Below are 24,940 nucleotides of genomic sequence, written 5' to 3' on the forward strand. Positions count from 1 at the left end.
GAAACCTTCCACGGTTTCTTAGATACTGTATTAGTGAGGATTACGTTCCATTTCATGGGACAGAAAATTCAAGATAAGAGTGACTCAATGAAGATAGAAATTTACTTCTTTCTCCTGTAAAAGTAGTCTAGAGGTAGGTGGTCCAGGGAGATTCTACAATACTAGAGAACCATGCTCCTTCTATCTTGTTCTGCCTTGCACAACACATGGCTTCCTTCTCATGGTCCAAAACAGCTTTTTGAATTCCATCCATTATGTCAGGTACCAGCCAGAAGAAAGAAGAAGGGGTGAAGAAGGGCGCACACACACCTCTTTTAGAAGGCACTTCCTTTTAAGTCACACTACTTATATCTCATTGACCAGAACTTAATCACATGGCCACATCTAGCTGGCTGGGAAATATAGCCTTTATTATCGGTGGCCATTTGCCTCACTGAAAACAGGGCTTCTTTTACTAAAGAAGAAGGATCTGACAAGACATGGGAATCAAGTCTCAGCCAGGATTCCCTTCTTGGTACTTCAGTCTTCCCATCTAGAACCACGGCCCTAACCTGAACCCCAGCTACCTAACACGTCTGGGAACCTTATTTGTCTTGCTCTCCTTGCACCAATTTCTCTTACCAGTCCCACAGCTTTTATCTTTTACCTCAGACTGCTGAGTACTAATGCATCTTCAACTGCTGTCCTCTTGCTCCTGGGGTCCACCTTCCTGAGTAGCCCCGTACTGACAGTTTAGAGAATCAGGACTGAGCGCCTTTGGATGCTGCAACCTGACCTCTTTGTTGTCCATTTTTTAGTCCACTTTTAGCCAAGTTGATTTCACTAACTAGGTCAGGCAGGGCTGGTATCTGACATCCTGCCTTCCCACCTTCCCCACCACTTTCATGCCATATCCTCTTCCATGGCTTCAGCTGAAGCCATAACTTCATGATAAAACAAACTTAGGTAGCTGAGACAGCAGAGTGTAGCACAAAGAACCAAGGGCTGGAGTAAGACCATCTGAATTTGAGTCCTGGATTCCCTGCATTTACTTGCTGTGTGACCTTTCTGGGTATATCCATCAAGATTCTCCAGAGAAACAGAACATTTTTTTCCCCACATAATTATGGGGGCTGAGGGCCAAAGCTTTAAGTTCCAGTCCCAGTCCAAGTCTGAAAGCAGGAGAAGACTGATGTCCCACCTCGAAGACAGGCAGAGAGAAAGAATTCTTCCTTATCAGTCTTTCATTCTAGCAGGCCTTCAACAGATTGGATGAAGCCCTCCCACACTGGGAAGGGCGATTTGCAGATACACCCAGAATAATGTTTAACCAAATAGCTGGGCACCTTGTGGCCCAGTCAAGTTGACATATAAAATTAACCATCACACCGGGCTTTTCCCCTCATTTCTAAAATGGTGATAACAATAATTTTTGTCTCACATAACTGTGGTAAAAATTAAGAATGACAACACATGTGGAACTTTTTAATTAAAAAGTGTGAGCCCACTATACAAATGTCAGTGAGTATGATTACAAATAGAAGAGTACAAATAGTATTCACTTGATGCAGAAAAGAGTATCTTTTAAAAGTAAGGAACAAGTTAGCTAAAAAGAAATCTCCTAGGGGCACCTGGGTGGCTCAGTCAGTTGAGCGTCTGCCTTTGGCTTGGATCATGGTCCCTGGGCTCCCTGCTCAGTGGGGAGCTTGCTTCTCCCGCTCCCTCTGTCCCTCCCTCTCCCCATACTCTCTCGCTTGCTCTTGCTCTATCTCAAATAAATAAATAAAATCTTTAAAAAAAAAAAAAGAATCTCCTAGTTTACCTCTTATCTCTAGGTACCTCCCCCTGGACTTTTTCCAAATCTTCCATTCTGTTTTCCTTCTATTCTGCTTCCTCTTCCCCTTTTCCTTGTGGCAGTTACACTGCCCTGCCCTTCCTACAGTCTTTTATGCAGTTTTACAAGAAAAAAAGAGAGACATTGAAATAGGAGATTCTAGATGAAGAAATGAGTGCTAGCTGTATCAAAAGAATGATCAGAACAAACAGGTGCTGTCCTGAACCTGACTGGCTCAGTTGGTAGAGCATGTAGACTCTTGATCTCAGGGTTGTGAGTCCAAGCCCCATATTGGGTGTAGAGATTACTTTAAAAACAAAACAAAACAACAACAACAAAAAACAAACCAAGGTGCTGTCCTAAGCTCTTCATATATATAAAGTCATATAATCCTCACAACAACCCTATGAGATAGGGTCTGTGGGAAGTAGCCTCTTAGATAGCCCCCAGTGATCCCTGACTCCTGGTTTTGATGCCTTGTATAATCCCCTCCTTTTGAGTGTGCACTGGGTTAGTGACTTGCCTCAAACTCATAGAATATGGCAAAAATGATGGAATGTTACAAGATTAGGTAACAAAAAGATGTGGTGTCTTGGTTTGCTCTCACTCTCTCTCTCTCTATCTTTCTCTCTCAAGTCTTTCCAGTGTGCATGTGCTGCCTGGTTTATTCATTCTGAGAAAAGCCTGCTACCATGTTGTGAGCTACCCTATGGAGAAGTCCACACTACGAGAAACTGAAATAAGCTCCCAACCAACAGTGGGTGAAGGACTGAGGCCTTCAGTCAAACAACCCACCAGCAAGAAACTGAATCCTTCCAACAACCACATGAGTGAAGTTGGAAGCCGATCCCCTGCCACCCACTCCACTTGAGGCTTTAGATGAGACCACAGCCTCAGTTGACTGACTTTGACCCAGAGACACCCAATTGTCACAGATATTGAGATGATGTTTATTGATTTAAGCTCCTAAACTCTGGGATAGCAGCGATAGGTATCTATTACAGACTTATTGTTGTCATCTCTATTTTGCAGATGAAGGAACTGTGTCTCAGAGAGATTAAGAAACTTTCAGTGGTCTAAGCTTGTAAGTGGCAGATTGGGGATTCAAACCCAGGAACTTTGGTTCCCAGAATCCATGCTTTTTTAGTTGTTTGAATGGTTAATGTTTTAATAAATAGATGTCAAAATGCTTATATTTTATATTTTGTATAATATAAAACTGCTGTTGCTAAAGATGTACAGTCTCTAAATCAAGTAACAGATGAGTTCTCTTTTGCCAGGGTCCCTGTAGAAGCAAGTGTATTTCCTACCATAAAATCACTCTAGCCACAGTTGGCATCACTAATGAGTTCTTCTCAAGCAAAGTACGAATTAGTTGTACTAACACAATCAAAGCCACATCAGCACCAGATTGGAGGACAACAAAGATATTGTATAAACCTAAGTCTGGTATTGGCCATATGGTAGGTTCTTAGTAGATTATTTATTGGTTCATTCATTGGGCTAAACTGCTCATTGACTGTCCACCAGAGAAATTGGAGATTGTATTTTGGAAGGCAGAGTGGAGTTGAAGTCTTTAAAAATAGACACACAAATCCATCCTGCCTCCTACACTAGCTCCCCTTATCTAACGCGTGGATAATAACACATGGAAAGCATGGAACAGTGAACGGCACGTGACAAGTATTCAGTAAATATTAGCTCTTCAACCTTACTGCCTAGCCCCACAAATCCAGTCTCTGGACTTGACAAGAAAAGGCAGAGAAATGTAGGAGCCACAATTACTGCTGATCTGAAGAAAACTCTTGGTGGAACATTCACCCCCCTCCTTCCTTGAGCCCAGATACCCATCGGCCAGAAGCATGAAGAGTTCCAGCCTAGCAACTGAGTCTCCTGTTTGGTGGATTCAAAACGTGATGTGTTTTGGGAATTAGCTAAAGAGTGGAACTCTAATGAAACAACATACAAGTAGAAAATTGGGAATATTAGATGCATAAGTCATAGGTCTCCCACTCAAATTCGGGAATCCTTCACCTTCTGTTCACTGTCAAATCACCAAGGAGTCCAGGAGAGGACCTTCTCTCTATCAAGGAACTACTTCCATATTTATCCTCACTGACTTTCTTGCCATCTCAGCAAGATCTGTACTTTCACTGACTCCTTTTCCCTTCACTCTACAGTTTCTGTACCCGACACATACACATACATTCTTTCTATTCTTTCTTCCTTGTCTTCCTTTACAAAATATCATATTTGGGGGCACCTGCGTGGCTCAGTCGTTAAGTGTCTGCCTTCGGCTCAGGTCATGATCTCAGGGTCTTGGGATCAAGCCCAGCATTGGGCTCCCTGCTCAGCAGGAAGCCTGCTTCTCTCTCTCCCGCTCCCCCTGCTTGTGTTCCCTCTCACTATCTCTCTCTCTGTGTCAAATAAATAAATAAAATCTTTAAAAAAATATATCATATTTGGGAATGACATACACATGAATATACAAATCTATATCCTGCTCTCACAGTTTAAAAATACATACTGCACGGTGCCACACAGTAGGCCCTCAAATATTTGCTGAATATAACCCTCCTTGACTGAATCCCCCAGGCTGGATGGAGATGGTATCTGACAAGTTGCTCAGTTCCCTAACTCTAGTGAGAGCTAGTGGAAAGAAAACAGAAATATTATACATCATCTCTATCAAGCCCTATCTCCTCTCTATCCTATACAGTAGGAAAATGAAGCTAGGAAAATAATGTAATAATGTAATTTAGAAACAGAGCCCAAGCTAGAAGCCCCATCACCTGTCTTCCAATCCAGTGCTATTCACATGTGGATACAAATGTCCCTAACTTCCCAGGGGTATGACTTTGTCAGGCCTAGGAAGCAGCAGATAGTCTCAAAGGGGGGCCCTGGATTCAGACCCAGGCCTCCATTTCTGACCTCCAGCAGACTACTGGCAGGGTTTGACATCCACACTTCATTAGGGCTGGCTCCTCTGTGGATTTTCTATTCAGCACAGCAAGGGTGTGGGCCTGGGCTGACTTTATGTGGAAACATCCTGAAAAGGGGGCCTAGACCTTCCCTTCTCCTCTACCTCAGGGCTACTTGCAGGCTATTATTCCCACCTTCCCCTGGCTCCAACGAGCCCAGCGGCTCTGGTGCAGGTCTCCGTGCAACTCGGCTCCCAGCGCCTTGATGAGGCGTGTTTAATCTTCCACCCGGATTATTTAACCTCCGCATCCTTGTTAACAAACAGCCATTATTAACGAGATGAGAGACCACATGGGGTGGGCTTCTACAGACAATGCGTGCTCCCTTGGCCTTTCTGCAAGCAAATTCATAATCCTCAGCGACTCAGCCGCCCGAGCCCTCCTGCCAGGCCCGAGAGGGAGTCAGGAAATGGTAGAAAGCGGGCGATCTGGACCCTTGTCCATGACCCCCCGCGCCTGCAGGGTCCGGGGGCTGCAAGACGGAGCTGTACCTCTCCCTTCCTTCCCTGCCTCCCTCGCTCGCTCGCTCTCCCATGGGATTGCTACAGTGCGTTATAAATTTTACCTTTCCAGTGTGCAGGAGAGGCGAGAAGAGGCTGCGTCCCAGCTCCGGGCCGGCCTGTCCCCGAGGACACCAATTAAAGGCACTAATTGGACAGCAGTACATCAAAGTCGCTCCCGGGAGTGGGTCCTCAGAGCGCCAGGAATCCATTAGTTGGGCTTTTGTTTCAAAACACAGAAATACAGAGGAAGAAAAAACCCACCTCGACGCGGATGGGAGTGGCGCGTGTGCTGTACCGCATGGACTCCGCTCTGTGTTCGCTGGGCGCCTCTCTCGCTCTCCTCTCTTACTCCGGGCTCGGTACATCGAATGATCTTTCCTGCTTCTCTGTTCCGACCCACCTCACTTACATCCCCAAAGAGCGCCGCCTAGAAAGGTTCTCTCTTCCCTGAACCCGCACACAGACCGGGCCGGTGTAGACGGTGCACCCAGTTATACCTAAGCGCGCCTGTACCGATTCCGGAAGCACTAACTCACCTCCCCGCGCACCTTGTTCTGGGTCTTTACCTAACTCTGCTGAGGAAGGGGAGGTAGACACCTCGGGGAGGCTCATGTCGCCTCGAAGTCGTGACGGCCGCCTCGGCCGCAGTGGGCTCTCACGAGGCGCCGGGACGCCTGTCGGAGGGGGACGACGAAGGGGGACTGGCCTCACCGGGAGGGGTTATATCCGGATACGGGGAGGGGGCGCTTCAGTGCGGGAAGGAAAGGGCTCTTCTTTGGAGAACGTGGACGCTGCTCAAAGGCCCGAGGGCACCCAGAGAAGCCGGCTCGGGGAGGGGCCCTGGCCCGGAAGGAAGTGAAGTGACCCCAAGTGCACTTCCCGCCTCGGGACCTCGAGGATGAGGGGCCTTGCGGAAATGGGGGCCCTTCCCCCGCGGTCGGCTCAGGAGGCTGAGCTTCCAGAGTCCAGAGCCCCCAGCTACCCCCGCCCCGCGAGCACCGCGAGGCCGGCGGACGTCTGCAACGAAGGCAGACCGGGTCTGATCCCGGCGAGGCCGAGCCCCCAGCACAAAGTAGAACGCCCTGGGGGTTGGCGTCGGCGGGGCGCAGGGACTCGGGGTGCCTGACCCGGGCCGCACCCCGTAGCCGCCTAGGCCGGGGAGGCCGGGAACCGCACCCAGGGCGGGGGCCCCGAGGGCCATGCTGCGGTTTCCCGCCCGACCTGAAGCGGGCGAGGGCGAGGGCGAGGGCTAGGCCGGCCCGGGTCCGTATGGCAGCCAGGGCGGCAGCCAGGGCGCAGGCTGGAGCGACCGGACTCGGCCTCACCGGCACCGCGGGGAGGCCAGACGCCGAGCCCCGAGCGCCCCGCATCCTGCGGGGGCCGCGCCCGCTCCCTTCCCTTGAGAAGCCAGATTGGAATGGCTGCTTTTGATCCCATTTGTTACTAACCCCGGCATTTGTTTTCCATTTTATAAACGCTTCTCTTTAAGTAATTGTCCCTGTTAACAGCGTATACCTTTCAGCAACCCTCACTGCGCTATAAATAATCTCGATGAAGATGCAAGGATATGACTTTCACAAGATTGGACAATTGATTCAATCTGTGACCCGCAATCGCGAATAATATTGGAAGGCTATTTAAACAGATGAAGGCCTAAATTGTCTTGCTTGTATCTGAATTAATTTCTCATTCATCATCATTATGAAGTGATTGGTCTATTCAAGCTCTTCAGCCTGCTGGAACGGAGCGGGATTTAAATGAGATTGTAACACAATTTAAATGCTTGCCGACTTTAACGAGGCCAATTGAGCAGCTGTAATAAATACAAATATTTTTCTAAACAGCCTTGTTTTAAATAATTACTTAATGCTTTCATGTTATTTTTAAGTGGCAATCTTTCTCTCTCTCTCCTGCTCCTGCTCAGAATATCACATACTTATTTGCTGAGAAGGCGATTTTCGAAAGGACTTTATGTTTCTGTTTGCTTTGTAGAAGGTAGCTTACGTTTTGTGGTTGACTTTTTTTTTTCACCCAGGGTCAATATTTCGGGGTTCCACAAGCTGGCACACATGGTGAACTGCACCTGGGCTTTCTCCTAATACAGTCTGATGTGCCTGCCCTGGCAAAGTCAGGCAGAAGCTAAGTGATGGAAGAAATTTGCCCTTTGGACCAAGTCACTTATCCAGACCCGTTTAGCTGGGTCTTGCAAACGAATCCGGACGATGGGACTTACAAATGACACCCCAAAGAGTGGCATCGTTTCTGACTTGTTCTGATGACCATCATCATCTGGAACAAATCAGAATTCCAGCGTATCCCAAAGGTGTCCCCTAGGAAGTTCAATCTGCCAGCAGTTTGGCTCCCCTGCAAGTTGACTGGTATGGGTGCAGGAAGGCTGGGGGTTTCTTTGTTTAGGGAATAGGCAAAGAAAGAGAACCTGGCTACAAAGATTAGTTGGGGGTGGAGTAATTAGAAGAAATCCCCCCCCTTTTTTGCCCCACCTCCTTTTCCTCCTCCTACTCCCTCTCTCACTCTGGGGTGATGGTGCATGAAGAAGATGCTAAGAAGGAAAAGCTCTTCCCACTTTGAGAACACCATCCTCAATAACCCACCGCCGCGACACCCACGCCCTTCCATCGACATATGGCGGCGGGTGTTTCCTCAATTGGGGAATAATGGAGGCAACCGAGCGGGAGAAGCCTGGGGAACAAAAGAATCTTTTAAACTTTAGCCAAAAGGCTGGGTGGGGGTGGGGGTGGGGAGACACGCGACTTGCTGCGGGGGACCTCAGCTCCCATTTGCGTAGATTCGTCAGAGCCATGGCCCTTTGGGAAGCCTAGGGTGAGAGGGTGCATTCTGAATCACTTCTCCCTCTGCCTGAGAGGGCGCAGGAGGACTCGACATCTGAGGTGTGAGGGTGCACGGTTAGCGGCTGAGAAGGCAGAGCCAATATTGTCACTAGACAAACCATTCGTGGGGCCGACTACAGTGGGGGATGCGATCATATTGCAGACCAGGAAAAAAAAAAACCAACAACCGGGGACAAGGGTGGAGGAACCAAGTGATTTGCTATGTAACTGGGCAATTTAATGCCAGAGTTAGGGAGCTGCTGGCCAGAATCATTTTGTCTTCGGAGGCTCTGCCGAGCTCATCCTCTTTATCCTGTTGTTTAAAATGAGCATTATCCCAAACATATGCAATGCAATCAGTTTGGTCACACTTACAAGAACACGCTTTAATAAGGCAATCAATCACACGCTAACAAGCCGGCGACGGCCGGCGCTGAGCGTGCACTCCGGCTGCGGGGCGGCTGGTCTTGCCCGGCCGGGCGGACCGCGGCTGAGCGCAGTCTGCTCTCCCAGGCCCCGCCGGGTCGCCATAGGGTTGAGGAACCCAGGGAAAGTGTGAGTCGGGAGTGAGGTGTCAGACTTCGCAAGGGGTGACCGTTGGACTCGGGGCCCCAAAGGGGCCTAGGGGAAGGGAAGGGAAGCCGGAACTTGAAGCTCAGAGCTGCACGGGACCCTAATAGATGTGTGAAACCCAGGGCCTCTGTTTTCCCACCTGTAAAATGGGACCAAGATGGGGCAAAGCGAAGTAGAGGCTCTTAGAACGTTGAAAGAATAATAACACCATGTCAGCCCTGTTGCTTGGTTTAGCCTTCTTTTACAGATAAGGAGCCTGAGGCTGTGGAGTGGCAGTGCCTTCTTCGCTGTCATCTCTCCCCCTCCCCCACGTCCGCCAAAATGTAGGTATTAGGCCAGGTGCGGTTGCTGGGTGCAGGCGGGCAAAACCTGTTTTTAGGTGCAGGAGTGGAGAAGGGAAAGTGAGAAGTGGTGCCTAGCGCCAAACCGCAAACCTTGGCAAAAGGGAAATTTCATTATGAAGTAATGAGTAATTCCTCCTGGCAAGATGTATTGTTATATCTTCCACTTCAATTTGGAGGAAGAGAGGCTCAATTACCCAGAAAATACAGTCAATTAAAGGCTGCTGATTGGACACGAGGCCGGATCATCGATCTTGTACTTTCCAATATCGCTGCAGACACCTCATTTTCCCTCCCTATTAACTGAAAATACGCCTGGCATTACGGCAACCCGCAGCCCATTTACCTGTCGCAAGCAATCTCAGCCTGCCGCAAAGTAACCGTGAAATTTGCCTGGGTTTGGCACTGGGAGCGTCCCAGCTGCAGAGGTGGCTACGAAAGGCTGAGGGAGGAGGAGGGTGGAGGAGTGGAGGGGAAGATGCTGGAAACCTAAGCTCCAAGCTTTGCTTGGGAGGGCAGGAGCCACTGTGTGCAGGAGAGTTTCTCTGGAACCCAAAGAGGGACAGAAGCTAATTAAAGATTCCCCATCTGCCCACTGATACATAGTGACAGAGGACCCTTGAAGTCCACCCAGTTCTGAGCTCCCAGCCGGCCGATGACACCCATCTCTCCCCTGCCTATGCAGGACTCAGAGGCAGCCACGGTGGCTCTCCTTTGGGGACAGAGGATGAGGGCGAGATGGCTGCTTGAGCACCATCTGTCCCCTTGCCCCGACCAGGCCAGAATTCCATTCTTGGAGATGACTTTCAGGTGGAGGATGATTCAGACACCACCCCCCATCCCAACCCAAGAATCCTCCTCCCTCCTCTCCCTTGACCCTACAGTGCAGACTGCTTGACCCGCAAACCTAGCTGTCTGTAGTTCTGGAGCTCCACCCCTACTGCCTCATTCACCTCCACCTGGGGTTGGGGTGGAAGCAGGATCCATGGAGACCACAGTGGTCCATGGTCCCCTTTCCTCAAAGGGTTGGAGCAACTGGAGAAGAAACCATTGCAGGGGTGAGCCCCAGGTGGGCCAGTTTGCAGAGGAAGGCCTCTATTGTGCACAGAATTAAGAAAACATGCACCTCACGGCAGCTCAGAGCCTGCGTTCTCCACTTCTGGGCAATCTCCATTTGGAACCTGCTAATGCCCAACACAAGATTGGGAGACCATCTGTGGGTCCATCTTTTGGTTCCTTCTCTAACGAAGCTTAGGATGGTGACTGAACTAGCAATTCAAAAAGAGTCAATGCACTGCCTGCTTCCCAAAACATTAAAATGTTTAAGTGAGAATTATGTCCAGCTTTTATTGCAGTATGGTTAACAAACTGTAACAGCAAATTCTTTAGGCTTCAAAGGAAAACCAAACCAAATTCATTCCCTACAGGAAGAACCACTCCCTCCCAGTCAGGGTGAAGCTTGTTATGGAGGAGTAGACTTTCTCCTATCCCTCAAAAACTGGCTGCAAGAATGAGTGTGAGAGTGAGAGCTTGGGAGTGGTTCCCAAACAAACTCCGGTGAAGGGGAAAGACAAGGTCCCCAGAAGGGGCCAAAGGCTCCTGCTAGTATCTGAAAGCCAAGCCCCAGTGGTAGCTTGGGAGAAAAATGAGAGGAAGAAGGATGTAAAATGTTAACTGCAAAGGGAAAGCCAGAAGGCTCTTGGTGAAGAGAAGGTGAACAGGCAAAGGCTTGAAATAGCCTCTAATTCGCTGGCAGTTACTGAGGGAGGGAGACGAGGTCCCTGCTCCCTAAGCTCTTCCCTGGGCGCCTTGTTAACAGCTCAACTCTGGGCTCCGTGGCCCACCGCATGGTGATCATTATTATACATTCAACATTCAAAAACCCTCTTCACACACATCACTTGCTAATCAGGGTGTGTACTGGGCCCAGGGAGAAGAGAGACTTGGTAGAAGCTGCCAAGAGGCCCTGAGGCTTCTGCAGCCTCTCTGCCAAGGTTAAACAAAAAGTGGGGGTGGGATGGAAATAGGAGTAGAGACGGAGTTACAAGTTGAGAGCTATCAGGAAGCTAGGAGAGAGTAAAGAGATCAGGTGTTGGTAGATGCCAGAACCAGAAAATGTGTAACTGAGGCTCCAGGAAGGCAAGAGAGCCCCTCGGTTCCATGGGAGGGCCAGGGTCCTCTGCCACAGTAAATCACCTCTCTCACTCTCTCCCCATAGACGGCTGGTGCATTGCCATCCACCAAGCCCCTTGCCATGCCTTGGAAAGGCTGGCAAAGATTAATCTCTATCTGCTCTGCATACACAGCATTTTGTTCAGAGAGCCAGCAATTTCCTTTCCAGTGCTTGGGCTTGGCCTTGGGGATGGGAGTGGGGGGTCCCGATTGAGGCAGGGGTGTGAGGTGGGGGTGGGACGAGGGACTGAGGGGCTGGATATCGGTTGCTGTTGCTACTAGATTTGTTTGGCTTTGGAACCACGGCGTCGACCCCGGTCAGGGGCAATGGGTCCGGTGAAAAACGGCAAAGAGGGGCCGCCCCTGAGGAAGGTCTCTCAGCCTCGGCGTCCCCACCCCCACGCCTGATCCCCAAACGCGCCAGCCCTGGCCGCTTCCCGGGCGTCGCGATCCGCGAGGCCGAGTCCCCCCGGTCCTTTTCGGCCCTCTTCTTTCCCCTCGGTGCCCTGGGGGCGGGGAGGGGCGCTGGCTGAGTCCCCGCGGGAGGGGCCCCCCACGGGCGTCCTGGAGCCGGCAGCCCGCGGGCGGCCCCTTATCTGGTGAGGGGCACCTCCTCCCTCTGGTCCAGCGCGACGGAGGAGGCCTTGCTGAGCACCGAGGGCGCGAAGGAGAGGAAGGAGTCCGAGCGGGACGTGGAGGCACAGGTGAAGTCCGAGGCGGCGGCGGCGGCGGCGCGGGGCGCCAGCCCGTTGGCCGGGCCGCTGTGGCAGGCGAGGCAGGAGCAGGGGCCGCCGGCCGCCGCGCCCAGTCCGTGAGCCGGGCCGGGGTAGAGCGGCGGGTGGCGGAAGGCGCACAGCAGTTCGGGCCGCGGGTAGGGCTGCGAGAGCACGCGGAAGGTGTCGAGCGGGCGCAGCGGGCCGCTGAAGGGCGAGGCGGCGGCGGACGCGGCGGACGCGGCGCCCAGGCCCACCGGCGAGTAGTAGGGCAGGGGCAGGTGCGACGGGAAGGGGTAGGGCAGGCCGCCCGCGGCCGCCGCGTGGCTCATCATGTACGTGTAGAAGGCGGGGTCGGCCGGGTGCGGCCACGTCATGGCCAGCCGCTGCCGTTTGTCCTTCATGCGCCGGTTCTGGAACCACACCTGGCGGGGGGGGGGGGGTGGAAAGGAGCAGGTTCGGCGGCTGCACCAGGCCGGGTGCGCAGAGGCCAGAAGTCCTGCCCCACTGCAGCGGACGATGCCCGGTAGCGCAGGGAAGAGCCGCGGCAGAGACCCTCTGGGCGGGGGGCAGATCCCACCGCCACCACCTGGAACTGGAATCGCTTATGGGGGAGGTTCAGGGAGGGGCTTCAGTCTGCGTCCCTCCTTCCCTCTGCCCGCGGCCAGGACCCCTGGAGTGCCAGAACCCCATGTGGGCACTAAAGCAGTGTGGTAGACTAAGGACTCTGCCGGTCCCGAGGCGGCAGGCAGCGGTTCCCCAGAAACACCTCCCCTTCCAGCCGCTCTCTCTCAGGGCAAAGGCACCCCATTCCCACTGTTGATTTGGCTAGAAAGGGAACAGAGTCAACCGCGCGCCAGCAGTTCCTGCCTAGGGCCTGTCGGGAAGGTAAATCTGCACACGCCTGGCGCCTGCACCAGGCCTGGACACCCCCAGCCTGGCAGCCACGTGGGCAAGGGGACTCCAGGCCCTGATTCTTGGCTCAGGATTTAGGGAATGGACAGTCCGTATTTACTTCCTGCTCAGTGGGCGCACCCCTTCTTCTCCCTGTCGCCAGAGCTCATACCTTGATGGTGGTTTCCGGCAGGTTTAGGGCGGCGGCCAGCTCACATCTCCGCGGCCTGGACACATAGTTCTCCCTGTAGAACTCCTTCTCCAGCCGGGCAATCTGCTCCCGGGTGAAGGCTGTGCGGTAGCGGCGCATCTGGTCGCTGGCGCTGCAGGCCAGGGCGCCCTGTGAGCTGCCGTTACTGTTGCTCTTGGGGGCCTCGCTGCCGCTGCTGGGACTGCTGGCCAGTGCCTCTGAGCTGGGCCCTGCATAGGGAGCCCAGAGCACATGCACACACAGAACACACAACAGAAACACAAAACACTGCTGATGCAGGACTGTAGGCCCAGGGTGTGTGTGGAGGGAGGGTGGGGCAGAAAGGGACCCCCTCCTCGCAGTAGCCTCAGTTTCTGCCTCTGCTGGGGCACAGGGGACTTTGAGAACACAGGAAGAGAGAGATGGAGGCTCACCATTCAGATGAGCACAAAGCAGCCCTTAGGCCTGGCTGGGCTGCTATTTGGGAGACCTCGGTCTTAAGGCCTGCTGGGTACAGAAACCTCAGCCACCCGGCCACCTGCCACCTGCCCGGAGGCACAGACTGGATGCAGCCCCTCTGAGCTTTCTGCCCACCATTGGCAGGAGTGGACAAGGATGTGCATATCTGACAGGCAAGCTGAGATGCACCTTTGTGCTGGAGTGTAGTGAGCTCTGGGTCTTAGCACATTGTAGGATGCTGCACACAAACTGAGTCCTTGCTTTTGCATGGGCCAGGCTGCCAGTGTAGGTGTGGGAATGTGTGCTAGGTTGCATGCGTTGTAGGGATGGCATAGGAGTGTGTGAATGAATAGCATATTACCTGGGTATATTTGAGTGGCGTGTGGCTTCTTCTGAGGACATGCTGCGATTAGGGAATCTGGGTTGAATGGACAAGATGATAATGAGTGGATGTGGGTGCTCAACCAGGTGTTGGCTGCCAAGGTGAGGGGGTGGTTTTTCTTCCATACCAGGGTCTTCCCATCTACACCCACAGCTTTGTGGAGGAGTGTCTGCCAGTAGGCTCTCCCTCCTACTAGCTTTCCACCCCTCTCTGGGAGACTCCCTGCCTGGCCACCTCCCCCCACCACCACCACCACAAACTAGCCCCTGGTCAGGGAGGGGTTCTCCAGTTAAAGCAGTGTAACAGCACCCCTCCTTTTGGGTCTAACCCAAGGAAGGGTGGGACTCCTGCCCCCTGCAGCTCCTTTTCCTTTGGGTGGAGAAGTGGGACTAGCAAGGAAAGGGGAATGGGGGAGGGCCAGAGCTCTGCCTTTTCAAATGCAACCGGAGACCAAAGGCAATTAGATCATGGGGACCATTTCCGACCTGGCGCCACCGAGCCCGGGAAGTGACAAGGTAATTTGGACCTCTGACTGACGTGCAAACTGGTCGGAGGGCCCAGCACCCAGGCAGCCCGAGTCGGCCGGGATTTTACGGTCCTTTATGGACTCCGGGCTTCCGCGCCTGGATGCGCCTTACACCCCTCCAGCCACAAACTGCCCTGACCCACGTTTGATCTCGCCCAGGCCGGGGAAGGTGTCTTCCCGGAGCAGTTGAAGCAGTGCCACAAAACTCTGGGGGGCTGGGGTGCACTTTGAATCCCCCTCAAGCCCAGGGCTTGTGTCCCCCTCCTCCCGCAAAGCACAGCTGTCACCCTCGGTCCCGCCAATGCCAGAGCACAGAAGGAGACCCCCGCCAGGGCTCAGGTATCAGGGGAGAGTTGCTCAGGTGGGTCCCCCCAGCCACCCTGCCCTGGGGGAAAGGAGTGTCTTACTCCCCTCCAGGGCTGAAGTGCAAGGTGGGCGCGGTGGGGGGCCCGGGGAGAGAAGGGGCGCGGTGGCTACCTTTGCTGTGCTGGTACTCGGCGTTCCCCGTGGCGCAGTCCGGGGTGCAGCTCACCTCGATTTCTTCATAGAAATCCGACTCTGTGTCTGAGCTGCTAGGTTGCCCCTGACCCGAGAGGCTGTCGGCGGAGGGGGCCGGAGGTCCGGGGCCGAGCACCGCAGCCCCGGCTGCCCGCGGCTCGGCGCCCGGCCCCGCAGCGCTGCCTGCTAGTCCGTCGACCGGCTCCTCCTCCAGGCCTCCCCCGCCGCGCTCCCGGGCGCCCGGAGGGCCGGCCCGCGGGCTCAGGCAACCACGGGGCACCATCTTCTCGGGCGGCTCAGGCAGCGGGCTGCCCACGGCTTCGGACAAATTGGAGACCCTCTTGCCAACCAGAGTACCAAGCTGACCCGCATCCAGAAACATAACCATGTCCTTTCGGCTCTCCATCCCGGGGCTCGCCGGAGGGGGGAGGGAGGAAGCCCCAAGTGACTCCTAGCCCCCGTCTCCCCGGGTCCCCAGCGGTCCGACAGATCTTGGCTGCGGGAGGGAGAAAGAGAGACCAGGCGACTGGGCGGACGCCGAGCGGCCGGAGCGCGATGTCGACGGTGACGGCGGTGGCGGCGGTGGGGAGCTGGGGTCACCTTGTGATGCGAGCGCTCCTCTGTGCCGCGCCGCCTCTGGGAGGAAGCCCCATTGCCCTCTTCTTTCTAAGCTGTCATCCTCCTGCTGCAATCGTCATTACAGTACCGCTGGTGACGCCACTGGGCGAGCGCAAGTGGATAAATAGAAACGTCTGCCACAGCGAAGATGAAAGGAGACCCGCAGCTAATGGCTCGGCAGTGATGCGCCAGGTGTGGGCCTCGCTCGAATGGGGAGGAGAGTGTGAAAACAGAGAGAGACACACACACTGAGACAGGGAGACACCCAGGCAGAGGGCATGCAAATGGAATTCCGCAGAAAGAAAAAGAGAGCTTAACGCGCGCGGCGAGTTCCGCAGGAGCTGCGGGGACTCGGTAATTGAATAAGCTTCTGATTTTTTTTTTTTTTAATTGTTGTTTGGCTTTTGTTTTCTTAACTTGGTGCCTTGATCTAACACTGATGAGAGAATCCATAACTGCATTTTAAAAGTGTGAAGGCCGACTCACAAGCCTCGCTTCTCTCGTCATTATTACAACTGCCTGTCCTGGCGAGCTAACCTCGTAGGGGCTCCAGAGTCTTTTTACAAGCTACCAAAAAACATATTCCCTCCTCCCACCCTCCAGTTGTCTGGAGAGCTTGAGCCTGGGGTATCTTCTCTCTTCCTCCTACCCTCTACACCCAGATGCCTCCTTCCTCCTGGAAACCAAGAGAACTTTGCTCTTTTTCTTCCCCAAGGGGCAGGAGATAAATGCCTTAATATTTTTTCTTTAAGGACATGTCTTGGCTGCTGACTTCAAATGTTTGCTGATTTTTTTCTTATTCCCAATTCCCCATCTAGGTGGCCCTATGCTTTCCACAGCTCGGCTTGACCTCCAGGTGGCTATTCATAGAAGAAATCGTTTTCCCATTTGCTTGGGCCTCGCCTGCACTTCAGGTATGTAGGGTGGGGAGAGGTTCTAAGAGTGGCCTTTTTTCTTTTTCTTGCCCATATTTTAAGGTATTCGTTCAGAGTCAACGAATTCTTCAGGAAACAGGTTTTGCGAGTGAAAAGGCACTGAGAAATGCGGTCCCTACAGTGGCAGCACCCGAGGCTCCTAGCTGGGAGAAGGTGCTGTTCTCACCCAGAAATCGGGGCAGGGGTTGAGAGTGCCCCAGCACATGGCACTGGGGTTCGCAGAGCTTTGGCTCACAGGGTTTTCCCCCAGATCCTGCCCACGGGCTTCCGTGGCATTGGGGGTGAATAGAGAGAAGTCATCGAAAATGCCCTGAAATAGCAAATGACTAGGGGTGCTCATAAATCTCTGAGGACAGAGGGAGAGCCTCCAAGGCAAGGCTGGGGAGTTTGTAGTGCTTGATGTCTCTGGGAGCAGCCACAAGCTCCTTCTCAGGTCTTCTTCCAAGGAAGGTATGATAGAACCCATTAGAAAGCTGACCCGTTTCCAGCTCTGAACAAGTGTGTTGGGGCCAGGCTGGGCAGCTAGGTCTCTCCCCACTTTGCTAAGGGCAGAAGGCAGGCCCCTTCTCTACTGTGCTATCCCTAAAACTCTCCTTTCTCTGCCCCTTTCTCTGCCCTAGGCCAGGGCTGTCCCTGCACCCCGCCCCTTCTTCTCCACATCCCAAGACAAAGCCCCAATTTCTGAGATTCTAAAGAGAAGTGTATCACTATCTTTTTAAATCTTTTTCTGTCTCTTACTTTGTTCTCCTTTCTCTTTCTCTACTCTTCTCCCTCTTTCCCCTGCCTCAGTTTTCCCATCTGTGGGCTTGTGGAGGTGGTGGAAGAAGCAAGGGGTTCAAGCAAGACAGAAATTCTTCTCACTCCTGCTTTCTACTTCCCCTAGTCAATCAGAAGGCACTCATTAACCTCGCCTGGGGTGGGGGTGGGGGGGACAGGAGGATCCGGAAGGTAACGTCGGCATAAACATCCCCACTCCCTGGGACTCCCAAAGCCACCATCTGCTGAGCACAGCTAGCTCAAAACTCCTAGGGACTATTACAAAGGTGACAGGAGCGACGGGGAGTGGAGGGGATCAAATCCTAGAGCCTTTTGCTGCGTTGCAGAGTTGTCCTACGATTCTGTCACGCCTTGCCCTTCCCAGCCAGCCGCGGGAGCCTGAGGGAGCACCTGGCTTGCTCTGTCCTTCCTGTCAAAGTCGAGGCCGCAGCGCCTGTGTTCGAGCGGCCTCAGTTGGGCCCTTCCGGCACCGAGCCTGGGTTTCGCCCACCCTCTGCTCCCCCCCTGAGCCTGCTGCCTTCTCACAGCCGCCCCCGCTGCGCTCACCTCCTTGGGGCCAGGTTCGCAGAGGGACTCCCGGCTGCCCGCCCCGCCCCCAGCTCTGCATTCAATGGGAGTGCTCCGCGTTTGATCCTCTTTTCCTCTGGGGTTTTCCCTGCCAGATGAAAGCCGAGTAGGATTGAGAGATCAAGAGGTACCACTTGCGTCTCCTTCCTGGGTCCGGCCCACCCAAGCGGGGCTTCCCTTGCCGTCTCAGGGAGGAAGGAGGCTCTAGCGGGGGCTCAGCCTCTCCGGGAGGGGGGCTGCCTCCTCTGGGCTTCGGATCTGAAGCTTCAGGGACGCCCCCTCCGCCCCATCCCTCTCCCGGCTTCTGCCTCCGCCCTTTCAAAGCAGCCTCAACTCCCCCCGCCCCCGCCCCCCGGTCTCTGGGGGCCTATTGCACCCTCTGACACTGGGGGGAAAAAACAAAAATTTTTAACCAAATGTCACTTCTTTCAAAAGCATCCTTTCGTCAACATCAGATGAAGAGAGGTCGGATTTTTTACAAGAAGAAAATGGGCTGGGGGGCGGGGCACTGAATAAGAACACTATTTCTGTTTAGCCTTTTTTTTTTTTTTATATAGGGGGAAGGGCTATTTTAATAGCTTGGTTATCAGTGTATCATGAAGGTTATTCCCGAAGACACTGTTCCAGAAGGAAGGTGAATTCGCAGAGGGAGTGAAGTCCGCGGCCCCCAGAGGCCTGGGAAACCCCATGAAAGCCGAGAGGGGGTGATAGCCTAAGTGGGGTCCGGCCTGGGCTCGCACTGCTTCTCACCTCCCTCGGCAGGGAAGACCCCCTTCCCCCACAACCACGGGCCTGCTGTCCCCTCCCCCGCTGGGAAGACGGGTTTAGGTCCAGCCGGCTCCTCTCGGATTGAAATTCTCTGGACTTCAAAAGCTCGAGGCTCCGCTTCCGCCCGGGCTGGGCCGGGCCGGGGATGGGTGGGAACCCCCGGGGAGGAGACGCGGAGATAAGATGCGCGGCTTGTGTTAAATGGAATCGGAAGCCGGGCTTGGGTCCCCAGACGCGTTGATCCGCTGGAGCCGCTACGCTTCCCAAGAAAACCCCGCTCCAGAGAGCGACGGCAGGGGGTGGGGAATGCCTCCATGGCCTTCGGACCCCGCTTGGGTGCGGTGGTCTGCGGCCCTGGGTATCTATATCAGACAGATGCGGGGCCTCCGAGCGGCGAGCACTCGTCCCGGCCCAAAGGAAGGGGCAGAGGTTTCCAGAAGCTGGTTTGGCTCTTCGGTGCCAGCAAAATTTTGATCAGGAAAAAAACTGGTTTTGCCTCTCACTTAGGTAAAACGCAAGAACAAAGGGAGCTTCCTTTTAAACAATAAGCGTTGCCCAGCTGTCGTGGATATTAATCTAGGGCCCTTGTTTATCTTCCAAGCCGTGTCTCGGACGTGGACATCGAAGTTCCCGCGCGGCTGGGTCTCCAAGGCGGGGATCACGGGGTAAGGGGATTTGTGGGGTTGGTCCCTGTCTTGTCCCTGGCAGCTGCCAACGCCCATCTGGGAACCCGAAGCGCAGAAGCACCTCAGAGTGTGCCCCTCTAGGACCAAGATCCACTTGATCTCAGGCGCCCAGGGGTCCGACTTCCCAGTGCCACGCCTCATTCACTTCCCCCAACCCCTCTCTCACTCCGTAGAGGGAGTCCCTGGCATGCTCGCCTGCAGTGGGGACCACAGAACATTTTCTCCTGCAGGGAGAACCTGAAGCTTGCGGAACTCTGATCTGGACAAGCGCCCCTTCTCTCTGTGCCTCCCAGAGCCAAGGGCCAGGAGCCTGGGACAGGAAACTGGATGCTTTCTGACCCCTGCTCCTTAGGTCCTTGGAGCCAGACAGCCCTGCAGTGTCTCTTGCATCTACACCTGTCAGCCCCAAGTTCCTATAGGCCCAAGCCCAGTGGCTTTCCCACCCTGAGCTTCAGACAACTGCCTGAGCAGCCCATGTTCCTACACCCACCACTTGCCCATCCCAGAGCTAGAGGACCCAGGGCAGTCAGTACTGGAGGCCTGAGGACCTCCTCAAGCTCAGGGCTGGCGCCTGCCTCAAGCCACCAACTGGAAGGGTCCATTTTCCTGTGGAGGGGCAATTCCCCAACATCTAAGCAACGAAAGCCCAGGCATACCTCTCTTTCCCCTAGCAGAGATGGTATGGGTTTTTCCTTCACCATTACTATCCTGAAATCTGCTTTCATTACAAGCCCATTTCTCATTTAATCTATACAACATTCCTTTAGAAGTCCTCAACAGGCCACAGTGCCTTTTCTCTCACACTGATAGGGTAACCAGTGGTCTTGTCAGACACTAGACCAGTGCCCCTTCCAAGGCTCTGGCCTTCCCTGGCCTGCAGGGATGCCTCAACACCCAACAGTGCCTTAACTCTCCATAAGGCAATCCTCCACAAACCTCCTGCCCCTTCTGGGATCTAGGTGGGTCCTGGGGCCTCTCAGAGAGGTTGCCCACCTGCCTTCAGAAGCAAAAGGCTCAGGGCCCACGTTCCTGGACTGTTCTCACCCTGCTTCATCCATGATTTCCCAAGAGGGCAAAGAGAAACCCTATCTGGAAATCTGGGGACCCCACATGATAAGAGTAATCACTGTTCTAATCATTTCAGCTATATTAGCTCTTTCCATCCTCACAACAGGCCTGAAGAAGATAGTATAAATAATCCCTATTTTGCAGCTGAGTACTCTGAAGCACCGAGAGAAGGCTCACATATAAATGACAGAGTCAGGACTGAATCCTTATCCCTCCACCTTCAGTTCCACACTCACAACTGGAGCTACTAGAAAATGCCAAGCATTGCATTCTGAGTCTTTCCTTTCAAAAACTCCATTTGTGGTTTTTGCCAAGGCCTTTTCTCCTCCTCCTCACTCCCGATGAATTCACCAGGATTGGGAGAAGTGGGGGTAGGGGTTACAACTAACCTCTGACCACTCACTCTGAGCATGAAGAAGAGTAAAGAAAAAAAATGGTCCAAACCATTTGGAAATGTATCCTGGAGAAGGCCTCCAGGTCTTGCCCTCTTTTAAGACAGGGATCAGAGGCTGGGTGGGGATTAGGCAGGGACCTGCGGGAAGGCTGGTGCCATCCTTAGGGAGTTGGGGTAGGAGAGCCTAACTGTCCTGCCTGAGCAGCAGGGAGGTGGGGGGGAAGAGTTCTCAAGTGTGAGTTCCAAAATATCAGGAAGATAACTGCAGCATGGGATTCTGGAGACCCTAAGAGACAAAGTCCAGTCCCTCTATGACCATAACAGTCCACTGAGGTCCTAAGCATCTACCTGGACAGGGACAAAACTCACAGGAGTTATCCTTGCCTGCTTTAACCTCTTGGGAGTCATGGCCCCTTCACATATCTGGCAAACCTCTCCCTCAGAAAAATGCACAGAAGCATTGAAGTTAGCCTTCCATTTCTGAGATTCCTCTACCTGCTAGAGCTCCATCCCAACCCCCAAACCCCAGACACAATTGCCAGATCCCTTTGATAGGGGGTGTGGCTTTACCAGGGTGTTTTCCCTGTGGAGGCAGCTGCCTTCCTCAAACTGTCCTCCAGGATTTAGTGGTCCAAGAGACAAAACCTGAGGGTATGGCCAGGCCTCACCACCCTGCATCTTGGCCTGAGCACATTCTTCAGATTCTGCACCTGCCTCCATTCAAAACCTAGGCCCTGGAGGTGCATGCTGGGAGAGAGAATGGCGGGGCTGGGGCTTCTGTAAAAGGCACAGCTTGGTTTGGCCCAAGGATAAGGGGGATGGCAGTGCAGGGAGTTGGCCAGTTATTATCAGGGAGTCCTGTACACCATGGGGAGGGACAGGGCATGAGCAGGTTTTCAGTTTTTGTGTTTTTTAATAGATTTTGTCCAGGCACAAACCCTTTCCAAGCCCTGGACTGCCCAAAGGCCAGATGAGCCTGAAAGCCCTGCCCCTTCCCCAGTAAGGTGCTCCCCACTCTCACCCCTGCTCAGGAAGAGGGAACCAGCCTACTGCGGTCCGGTCAGGGTGGTCCAACCCCAACCGAGGGAGCCGGGACCCCTATCTGGGTGGAGTCCTTACCTTCTCTCTCTCTCCTACGACTCAACTAGCCCTAAATGGCCTTAAATGTTCCCTCCCGGGTGCAGGCTTCTTTCTGTGAGTGTTTCTGCGTGCTCACTGACCGTCTGTCTGTCTCTCCTGGTTCCCGGGCCAAGGAGCAGGCAGCACCCCATTCCTCTCTCACCACTGGGTCCAGGAGACGCGGTGGCGCCGGCCTGCAAACCGAGGAGTCGGTCTCCGGGTGTGGGGGTAGGAGAACCGCCCCCAGGCGAGGAAGTCCAACCGGTTGGGCGGGCTAAGCCTCGCCCTCCCGCGAAATGGAAAAACCCTTGTGTGAGGACTTCTGGGGACTGATTTTTATAGAGCCCTCTCCTGACCCGGACTGGTTCCATTCCTCCTACTGAGCTTCTCAGAGCCCCGATGGGGTACAGTTCCTCGCGTTATGCAGCGGCGAAACTGACGCTTAGAAAGGTCGAGGAACTTGCCCAGGGTCACACAGCTGGGGAGTGGCCGAGCTAGGATTTTAACCCAAGTCGTCCTGCAAAAGCCAGATTCTCTCTGCCGTTAGCACTGCGCGCCCAGGGCCGAGGACTACGTTCCCTAACAGCGCAGCCAGACAACTGAGGTGCCTTGGGTGTAACTGAAAGACGCGGACAGGGGCCACCCTTCTCAGGTTGATGCGTGGCTGCGCCAGCGGCCCCAGCAGCAGCTGAGGGTCGGCGGGAGCCGCTCGGGCTGTTACCGTAAGTCTCAGAGGAGCGGGGCACAAGGTGGGGAAAGGTGGCTATAAACGGGAAGAGCCGGAGGGCGCCGCGGCGTGGAGGGACCGCGTTCCCGGCTCAGAAGCCGGGTCCTGAGTGAGGTGCGCACGCGCCCCCGGCAGTGAGTTTCGGAGGGTGGGGTACCGGTTCTTAGGAGCTCGTTGTAGTGAAGGGAGAGCGGGAGGGATGTCGGCCCAGAGGACAGGGTGTCACCCGCCCAGGCTGGCTCGGGACGAATCCCCGTGCCTGCCGCTCCCCCACAAGGCCGTGCCAGGCGCGGCCTGGAGCCCCCGAGAGTCCTTTCCGGCCAGTCCAGTCCTCGCGGCCCCTTTCTGCGCCCTCCTCCCCTCCCTCCCCTTGCTGCGACGGTGACAAAGCGCAGCTCCCGAATTGCTGTCTTGGTGCGCCCCCCACTGCCGACCTCCAGAGGCGGAAGTTGCGGTGCGTCCCAGCATCCTCGCGGGCTCGGATCCCGCGGCTCTGCCAGGGGCAACGGCCCAAACCCTCCATCCCCTTCCCCCAGGGCAGCCTAACCTCGCCCTGAGCGCCCGCCTTCTGAGCTGGACCCCAGGAAGGGTGGGTGGCGGTTCGGCCGAGGCCTCTTAGGAACAGGTCATCAACCACGTGGGGGTGAAGAGTTGGAGGTAGCAAGGAGCTCTTAATACGCTACCATCCTTCCTCCTTTGGGAGGGGGCGTGGAACCCCGCCCGCAACCTGTTGAGGTTTGTAGAAAGCGGGGCGTGTGGGTGGGAGCGCCTTATAGATTCCCGCGGTCAGCCAGTATGATTAATCACGCCCCCAACACACGCGTCGACCCTATTTGTGGTGGGCACGAAGCCCAGGCATTGGGGAGCCTCTTGGACAACCCTGTCTCCACGGTCCTCAAACGCTTCCTTTTGGAGCCTTAGTTCTGAGGCCCACTGATGAACAACGTGGCAACTTTCCCCGTTCCCTTTGGCAGTGTTTCTTGAAGTGTGGTCTCTGTACCACCGGGGCACTTGTTAGAAATGTAAATTCTCAGGTCCCACTGCAGTCTTATTGAATTAGAACCTCTGGAGGGGAAAGCAGCAGTCTGTTTCAACAAGCCCTCCGAGTGATTTTGGTGTCCACTCCAGTTTAAGAACTGCTGCCCTATGGATTCCCTCACCCTGGTTTCTGAGTTCCCATGATTCTCCACTACGCCTGGAATGTTTGCTTGCCTCTGGTACAGAACATCATGCCTCTGTTTAGTCACTCTTGTTCTTTCCATTTTATCGCCTCCATGTATCTCTTTGTGCACTAACTTATTACCTAATGATGTCATTATCACTTAATGATGTCATTATCTAATGTAGCTCCTCACTCATCTTCTCATTCATCCACTGCCTAAGGACATGCCTCACTTGGTGGCAGATTAGAAACTGCTTTGCGACTGCAGCAGCTGGAGCAGAGTGGAAAACCTGCCCTACTCCGAGATTTCTCTCACAAAAGGGAGTTAGAGGCCCTGAGATGCGACTGGTTCGCTGGCTGCAGAGTGGAGAAGAGCAGCCCTCCATGTTTGGGTATGCATCCTGCTAGAGAACAGTTAAAATGGAATGAAGGGCCTTGGGAGTAACTGGGAATGAGGAAATCGAGGCACAGAAATAGATTTTCTATGGGCTCCCTCAAAGACTATGGGCAGGGACCCAAGGGACCCGGCACCAACTTGAGATATACAAGTATTTTTCTTTGCGGATATCTCAAGATCGTGATTTAGGCATTTGTTGGTGGCTGGTTAAAAGCAAGCAGCCAAAAAGGCCTGAGATTTGTAGCTATAGATATAGATGTTTTCGCATTCAGTCAGACTTTCCTAGTATCAGACATATTCTGGGATGCTATTTAATAAGTTAAATTTATAGCTAATGTTATGAATTAGGCAGCATGAGGCCAAGGTGCTACCAAAAGTAACCAATAAAGGTAGCTATAAGTATCTTCTGTGTATGGAGTGCTATTCTGAAGGCTTTACATGCATTATATCACTTAATCCTTATAGCTCCATGAAGTAAGATGGAGAAACCAAGTCAAAGATGGGTTAAATGCTTACTCAAGATCACATGGCCTGTTAGCGGCAGAGGTGATATTTGAATCCCAGGAGTGTGAAGCCAGAGGCCAGGCTCCTACTTCCTGGATTCAGCCCCCTCCTATGGAAGCTAGCAGGTCATGACCTGTAATCTCAAAGGATTGACTTAATTTCCCAATGTGACTAAACTAGTCACAGCCCTAGAATAATACTATTCTATTTTTTTTTTAAAGATTTTATTTATTTATTTGAGAGAGAGAGAATGAGAGCGAGCAAGCACATGAGAGGGGGGAGGGTCAGAGGGAGAAGCAGACTCCCCGCCGAGCAGGGAGCCCG

The 24,940-nt window shown here is 53.8% G+C and overlaps 1 protein-coding gene across 9 annotated transcripts in view; it reads right to left on the reverse strand.

Annotated features, from left to right (window-relative positions):
* Nucleotides 1–9,986: 9,986 nt before the first annotated feature.
* Nucleotides 9,987–24,940, reverse strand: part of EVX1 (even-skipped homeobox 1) — a 49,352-nt gene continuing 34,398 nt past the window's right edge. For 2 of the 9 annotated variants that reach the window (XM_064575127.1, XM_064575128.1), the window contains exons 3-6: nt 14,874–15,614; nt 13,850–13,906; nt 13,012–13,259; nt 9,987–12,370 (exon numbers count right to left, since the gene is read on the reverse strand). In XM_064575127.1, coding sequence (XP_064431197.1) covers nt 11,825–12,370; nt 13,012–13,259; nt 13,850–13,906; nt 14,874–15,300 — 1,278 coding nt within the window. In that variant the 5' untranslated portion in view covers nt 15,301–15,614 and the 3' untranslated portion in view covers nt 9,987–11,824. Of the gene's footprint in view, nt 12,371–13,011; nt 13,260–13,849; nt 13,907–14,873; nt 15,717–17,770; nt 22,122–24,940 lie in introns of those variants that run through there. The other 7 variants (XM_064575133.1, XM_064575131.1, XM_064575125.1 and 4 more) reach the window with 6 other exon arrangements.

Source organism: Mirounga angustirostris, unplaced genomic scaffold, assembly GCF_029215605.1.
Source record: "Mirounga angustirostris isolate CCGP_5_RB_7025 unplaced genomic scaffold, mMirAng1.0.hap1 SCAF_12, whole genome shotgun sequence".
Lineage (NCBI taxonomy): Eukaryota > Metazoa > Chordata > Mammalia > Carnivora > Phocidae > Mirounga > Mirounga angustirostris.